The sequence below is a fragment of the Scylla paramamosain genome, chromosome 15 (assembly GCF_035594125.1).
Source record: "Scylla paramamosain isolate STU-SP2022 chromosome 15, ASM3559412v1, whole genome shotgun sequence".
Classification (NCBI taxonomy): domain Eukaryota; kingdom Metazoa; phylum Arthropoda; class Malacostraca; order Decapoda; family Portunidae; genus Scylla; species Scylla paramamosain.
Genome location: NC_087165.1, coordinates 11,231,012 through 11,238,511, shown reverse-complemented (window position 1 = coordinate 11,238,511; position 7,500 = coordinate 11,231,012). Strand labels below are relative to the sequence as shown.

The 7,500-nt window shown below is 37.1% G+C and overlaps 1 protein-coding gene across 3 annotated transcripts in view; it reads right to left on the bottom strand.

Moving 5' to 3' along the window:
• The window catches only part of LOC135107428 (hemicentin-2-like), a 194,722-nt gene that overhangs the window by 62,484 nt on the left and 124,738 nt on the right, over positions 1-7,500 (bottom strand). For all 3 annotated transcript variants that reach the window (XM_064017280.1, XM_064017282.1, XM_064017281.1), the window contains one exon: positions 4,293-4,548. In XM_064017280.1, coding sequence (XP_063873350.1) covers positions 4,293-4,422 — 130 coding nt within the window. In that variant the 5' untranslated portion in view covers positions 4,423-4,548. The remainder of the gene's footprint in view (positions 1-4,292; positions 4,549-7,500) is intronic.

Genomic DNA, 7,500 nt, shown 5'->3' with positions numbered 1-7,500 from the left:
CGTGAGGAAGTCTTAACGGCGAAACTAGTCTGGAAATGTACGTAACTGCTCATCCGCCCCTTCCCTGCCCATCGACCCGCAACAGTCTCGCCAAGTCTGCTACAACTACTGCCATTATTACCAATCCTATAACCACTAATGATGCAACCTGAAGAAGTAGTAGTAATAGTAGTAGTAGTAGTAGTAGTAGTAGTAGTAGTAGTAGTAGTAGTAGTAGTAGTAGTAGTTGTTGTTGTTGTTGTTGTTGTTGTTGTTGTTGTTGTTGTTGTTGTTGATGTTGTTATTGTTGTTGTTGTAGCAGTAGTGATAATAATAACAACAGCAAATATAATAATAATAATAATAATAATAATAATAATGATAATAATAATAATAATAATAATAATAATAATAATAATAATAATGATAATAATGACTGCATCCGCTGTTTGGGCTTATGGGGTTTAAATGAGTCTCAAGGGAAACATATATTTTTTTTCTATTGTTTTAAAAGGAAAGAATATAATAACTAGAGAAATTGTCACGGATTCAATTAACTCGCAGGACGGACGGATGGGTGGGAAGGACGGTGAAGCGCCTTTAATGGGAAGCTGAGGTGTGTGTGTGTGTGTGTGTGTGTGTGTGTGTGTGTGTGTGTGTGTGTGTGTGTGTGTGTGTGTGTGTGTGTGTCGGGATTTGAAGAAAGAGAAAGGGGAAGTTCTTTTATTTTCCAGTGTTATATAAAAATATGTGTGATCTCACCGTGATTACTCAACTTTTAATGTTATGTACAAAGATAAGAGTCAGGAACAACGAACATATGTACCAAAAGAAAGAAAGAAAGAGCTGTGAGTTATTGGGTTACTGTTTCAGGATGACGCAACCATCGCGGGTCATCATTGCGTCATCGCGTTGAAGACCTTCAGGAAAACATGCAAGATTCCATCAGAAAATTTGTTATAGATTGTTGCTGGGAATTTAGTTTTCGAAGTATCTTGAGGTGTGTAATAAATATCGGTTTAGCAATTCTTTTCTTCTTTATTACTGTACAGTCGCTATACTTCTCTTCACTTTTATTGTGTTCAGCATGGAGATAGATACGCTCCTGTATGAACATTTTTAAAATTAATAAAATAAAAGAAATAGACATTCCCGTTTTTTGCTGATATATCTAGTTATTTTTTTATTCAGATTTCTAAAACGTGCACATATTTCGCTCAATATAATATTCTACAATTTGTATAACATCTGTTCTTTTACAACCGTAATCACGAAATGGACCAATTTTTGTATCGTGTAGTAATAATTTCAAAGTTCTGACTTTTATTTTCATTGCAACAATGTGCATTTTTTTTTATCTATGTATATATTCCATGTAATTATTCTTTATTTTCATTCATTTCCTTATTTATTTATTGTTAATCTTATTTATTTATTTATTTAACTATTTTTATAGGGGAATATGAAGAGTACCCGCTGCGCTCCATGGCTTTCGGGGAGGTTGAACACACACACACACACACACACACACACACACACACACACACACACTCACTCACAAGCAAACAAACAAATAAGAAACATACAAAGAAGTTTCTTATAAAAGTAAGTAAGAAAGACGCAGGAACGAGATTCTTTCATAACGTTTCCTGGTGCTATCTGACTGAATAACTTTGCCAGAGGAAAGGAGGCGGCAGTGGAATACGGAGCCTGCCGACACGCATGATGGTGTGACAATGTGAAAAGGTTCTGAATTATAAAGTGAGATCAGACGGAAATAAAAGGAGCGTGTCATTAACGGCGGGGTAAAGATCGGAGGAAAGTTTACCGATAGAATGTTCAGAGTGAGTAAAGAAACAAAAATGAAAACAGCTCCATGATAACGTGAAGGAAAGCAATTCCCAAGCGGTGAGACGATGAGGTGCCTGAGCAGTTCAATTATGCTGAGTTAGGAGATGCTTGGCACGACATAAAGGGTGTCTCTTTCCATTAAAGATCAAGAAAGATTTAGGTAGCTCTGTATTTGAGTACCTAAACTGAAGTAAATACCGGCATATATTATCGGTTTTATCTGTGACGTATGGACTGCAGGTTCTTCAATGCAAGTTTTACCCAATATTCCTCCATTGCATTCTCTCATGACAAGCTCTCTATGTACTTGTTGATATTAAACTACTAACAGCGACACGAGACATCTTGTTTTGTTAATGCGGTCTTGAAGGAACGATCAGTCCGTATCGATGAGTCTTGCATCCAGGGACAGGCCAACTGTGCAGATGAATAAACACTGATTATTTATTTATTTTTTTTTACTTCATAATCTTCCATGGAAACTATACGACAGATAATGTACGATGAAAAGGTAATGTAAAACTTTCTTCACATGAGTTCATCAGCTTGTTACTTGTCTTCTTTGTATCAGGCACGTTAGTGTTGGCGAGGAGGATACAGCACAAACACGTCTTGCTTCACGCTTCCTTGCTTGTTGCTGGTGCACTCGAGAAACAGTTTAACAACAAACAATTTCCTGTAAAAGTTATTGCATGTTTCGAAAATACCTGCACCGAAATTACGCGGTGACCGGAGGCTCACTAGAGAAACTATATATATATATATATATATATATATATATATATATATATATATATATATATATATATATATATATATATATATATATATATATATATATATATATATATATATATATATATATATAAGTATGCACACACACACACACACACACACACACACACACACACACACACACACACACACACATACACACACACACACACTAATTCTTCATGTTGGCATGATATATTAAAATCCTTGTAAAAAATAATTTTCAGAAAACCAATAAAGTTTGGCAATGATTAATGGTTATCGGTGACTCACAAACATTAGCTTGGTAATGAAAGCCTCAGACATTTGGAGAAGCTTTCAGGCAAGCCAAGACTACCCACACCAAGTCAGATAAACTAATTAATAAGTAGGAAAAATCAAACAACTAATGAATAAAGAACACGATCATTACTTAACAACAGTGAGGATATTATTTTTTTTCAGAGAATTATTACGAACTAAAAACTTATTTCAGAGAAATATCAAAATTTAAGTGGATTACGGATTGTTTTGTTTTATTTTGTGAAAATTTCGTTTACCTTTTAATGTTGTTATGGTGCTGTTATGGTGCTGTTATGGTGCATGAATGTTGCTGCAAGGTGACGTTTTCGTTACATTTACTTTGTGCGAGTTTTTCTTATTTTCATGATTATTTATTGCAAGGAATTTCCATGGGTGAAATTTGCACCAAGGAAATTAACATAAAAGCCTTCACTGAAGCTCAGTTTATTAAAGGTGTTATGGCGAGGCTTCCTGTTACGTGCCTTTGTGCAGGAGAGTCTTAAAATGTGTAATAGCGAGGAGAAAGTTACCTTGATGTTAATTAGGCAGTTTTATCTAACACAAGTTCCGTCTGAGCATTAAGACTCCATGATACGCTTGACAACACAGCCTGTGATGAGAGGAAAGGTGCTTAGTCTGCATTAACACGAGGTTTTAATATTCACGTTGCTGATTACTAAGAGTCGGCTCAAAGATGCCACGTGAGTGTTTGGGTCACACACACACACACACACACACACACACACACACACACACACACACACACACACACACACACACACACACACACACACACACACACACACACACAAACACACACACACTTGTCAGGTTCTCCTACGTTAAGAACTAAAGAATATTTAGTTAATCGCAACATGATTCCTATGCATCCTTCGTCCTTTCTTGATCATATGACAAAACACAGTCCACGATCACTAAGAGAGGAGTGGTCCAGCCCATAACTCTCTGTTGTGGGCTGTTCTGAGTGTTAGAGAAAAAATCAGTATACAGCCATAAGCACACCACAGCAAGCACATCATATATCAAAAAAGTCACAACAGCCACGTTTGTTTTGCTATGTGCCATCTGGCCATAATGTATATACTTCGCTCATAATTATGTGGGGACACACACACACACACACACACACACACACACACACACACACACACACACAGAGAGAGAGAGAGAGAGAGAGAGAGAGAGAGAGAGAGAGAGAGAGAGAGAGAGAGAGAGAGAGAGAGAGAGAGAGAGAGAGAGAGACAGAGAAAGACATACAAATACACGCTGCTAACTCTCCTTGGCTCGTAACATGTACTTACATAGTGTCGCATACAGAGGACAAAAGCGACAGACCATAGTCACTTGACAAGGGACACACGTAGGACCAACACTACAATACTCACCCCAGCGGTCGTCATCTTTGGAGACGGGTGCGAAATAGTTTCCTCCTGAGCCGCCGTGAGCCAAAAGGACAAGGCTTGCCGCCATGGCCATACTGGACCAAGCTGCGCCCCTGCCGCTCCTGTGCCACATTCCTGCGGTGACACAGGTGCTCTGCGGCAGCACCTGGCTGGGCGAGTGACGCACTCCTCACACCGAGCACAGGAGCCGTCCCTCAGGATCGGCTTGAGTCACAAAAGAGCTCAGTGTTAGCAGAACCTGCAGACATGGAAAGAAACTATTTTTAGTTTTCTTCAATGACTCTAAAGATCAACGTAATGCCGATAATGTAAACCTGGAAAGAGCCGTTTTTGTTTTTAACACGAAAAGCTGTGGCTCACCTAACATGTGTCGTTACCAGACTATAACCTTGGATCATATCTCAAACGTTTCGTTGCCCTCTTCAGAACATTCACCAGGCTCTAATGAAAGCAACAGTGATTTACAATGATATGTTCATTGTTCTTTTATATATTGCGACAAAGATATTGTAGTATTGATGGGGAAAACCATCATGAGAACCTGACAAAATATGTGCCTTTAAAACTAGTACTAATGAATGCCAAAACTGTTTAGTAAATATATATATATATATATATATATATATATATATATATATATATATATATATATATATATATATATATATATATATATATATATATATATATATATATATATATATATATATATATATATATATATATATATATATATATATATATATATATATATATATATATATATATATATATATATATATATATATATATATATATACACACACACACGCATGCGTGTATGTATTTATAGATGCATGCATGCAAAAAAATATCACATTACGTGATGCGCATCGTCACACCATTACAACTGGACGTCAGCGCTTCCTTATGTGGGATTTGTTAAGGAATATTCTTGTTGTTGGTTCCCATGTCAGAGTAATGCAAGGTGTTGAGCCCTAAAACACCACACTCATCCCGGCAGCTTCCATCACGAAGCAGGTCACGAAGACAGTCTTTGCCATAATTTCCAGACCGACGTATTTCTAAAGATTCTTCTTCTATTATAATAATCAACGAGAAACTGCATACATGTATACATACATACATACATACATACATACATACATACATACATACATACATACATACATACATACATACATACATACATACATACATACATACATACATACATACATACATACATACATACATACATACATACATACATACATACATACATACATACATACATACATACATAAATAAATAAATACATACATACATACATACATACATACATACATACACATATATACATACATACATACATACTTGCGCACACACACACACACACACACACACACACACACACACACACACACACACACACACACACACACACACACACACACACATACACACATCAATTAATTCGACAACAGTGCCATAGACTGCATTAATATAGTATAAGAAGGAACATTTTCATAATGCTTCGCTAGGACAGTGTAAGAGTAAGACATTACAAGGATGGTGCTAGTCGTCATCAGGCAAGGTCTTGGTGGCCTTGACGGCTACGAGTATGCCAGTTTGTCGATGTTCAGAAAATCTGAAATTCGAAGGATCGGTGGTGACAAGATCATTCACATAAAAATGGGCTTAAATGAGGAGTTTGTGGTAGTTATGGCAGTAACAGTTGTGATATACAGAAGAAAAAATAGAACAGATATTTTGTCAGCAATGGAGTCAAGACTGGACACATGGACTCAATGAACTAACAGTAAGTGCAAAGCCCCGATTTTCTTCACTCAGACATTACAGCAATCACGGAGTATGCCAGTTATGGAATTGAGTTCATAAATGAAGATGAAATCCGTATAAGCAATTGAGCAGGAATGTAACAGAATAGGTTTGGTCCAGTACAAATATGCAGACTGGTTGATGGGAATTTAGTTCAGCGAGGTAGAAGGGAGCCAATTGTATGATCCTTAGGAAAGTTTGAGAAGCTTTCATTTAAGGGCAGACGAAAATGATTAATTCTTTCTTTATGCGCGAGTGGTTTAGAATGAACGCTATTATTTCACAATGCAGGAATATCAATATACATAAAAAAAAAATCTATATATATCGATTGTAACACAAGTGACAGGTAGCAACTTTACCACCCCCCCCCCAATCAAACTCATTGGTAAAGGAAGGTAAATACTAAAATAAAATAAAAATAAAAAGTAAATGAAAAAAATAGAAGGCATGCTGTTATACTCCATTATTCGAAACCCAATTCCACAAGACGCCGATCGGTGCCAAACAACACCCGCTGGCGTGAAATTTTGACAGAAGCAAATACTGCTGAGTCGTGGAATGTCTCGCTGTTGAGGCTGTTGTTGATAATCTGTTTCACCGAGTAGTAATTGCAATAATAATCATTCTTATCTCGTTCCTATGAAAATTTCCTTGCAACTTCTCCGCGCTGCATAGTCTTTCTTTCCGGCCAGCCACGGGTAGAAGGAGCTGTAGGTGCGGAGGAACCTTCACCTTTACTATCCTACATTTCTTCCTTTACATTAAATTGTGCAGTATATCACGAACAGCCTTGTAAGAGCCACCTGGTCTGTTGTTTGTTTTCCTTTCTTTGTGTATTCTCTGCCAGGATGATCGAGTCTGGATTGCTTTCTCTTTCTATCTTTTTTTTTCTTTTTCTTTTATTTTCCTTTGTGTGTGTGTGGCAGGTATGGTGTTTACAATGCACAGTGCCTTGTGTTTTTTCCATGAATGGGGGACTGCTCAAAGGCTACAAAAGAAACTATAAAAATAAAAATCCGCTCTCCGCTCCATAAAAAGTAGGTAGCAGTAGTAGTTCCAAAAAGGAAAGTCCAAATTAGTTCCAGAGGTGTCTCGTTACTCCGCTCTTATGTAAAATAGTTCAAGTGGTAGGAAGGAAAAACAGAGAAAGGCATAGAGCGCGTTTCAGAGTTTCACGGCTTCAGATTTCACAAATGAAAGGGATGAAAAAGTAAAGATACTGATCAGTGTGTGTGTGTGTGTGTGTGTGTGTGTGTTACCACTTACTGTTTGTTGCCAATAAAAAAATAAAAAAAAACAGAAAAAAGCATGCGTCCAAAGTCATCTTGCGCAACCGTAACACACATTGGCCACTGTCCACTGTTCT